Raw genomic sequence first — 203 nt, forward strand, 5'->3', positions numbered from 1 at the left:
GGTGATGTGGGGAGGTGGCAGAAGCTTCTGGAAAGATGAGGATGGGCTTTGTCCAGCAGCTCTGTGACAGTTTTTCTCCTCTGCCAGGGCTTTGGCAGGAAGGTGCTGGAGCAGCAGGGCTGGACGGAGGGGCTGGGACTGGGCAGCCGCCACTCAGGAATGGCTGAAGCTCTGGATAAAGAGGGCCAGAAACCCAGATGGCA

The 203-nt window shown here is 59.1% G+C and overlaps 1 protein-coding gene across 1 annotated transcript in view; it reads left to right on the forward strand.

Annotated features, from left to right (window-relative positions):
• GPATCH3 (G patch domain containing 3) overlaps positions 1-203 on the forward strand; it is a gene marked incomplete at its 5' end in the record, with an annotated part of 2425 nt that overhangs the window by 1292 nt on the left and 930 nt on the right. The window contains one exon of the mRNA XM_010131674.1: positions 88-181. Within this exon, the coding sequence (XP_010129976.1) occupies positions 88-181 (94 nt within the window). The remainder of the gene's footprint in view (positions 1-87; positions 182-203) is intronic.

This window comes from Buceros rhinoceros, unplaced genomic scaffold (genome assembly GCF_000710305.1).
Source record: "Buceros rhinoceros silvestris isolate BGI_N320 unplaced genomic scaffold, ASM71030v1 scaffold28862, whole genome shotgun sequence".
NCBI classification, from domain to species: Eukaryota; Metazoa; Chordata; class Aves; order Bucerotiformes; family Bucerotidae; genus Buceros; species Buceros rhinoceros.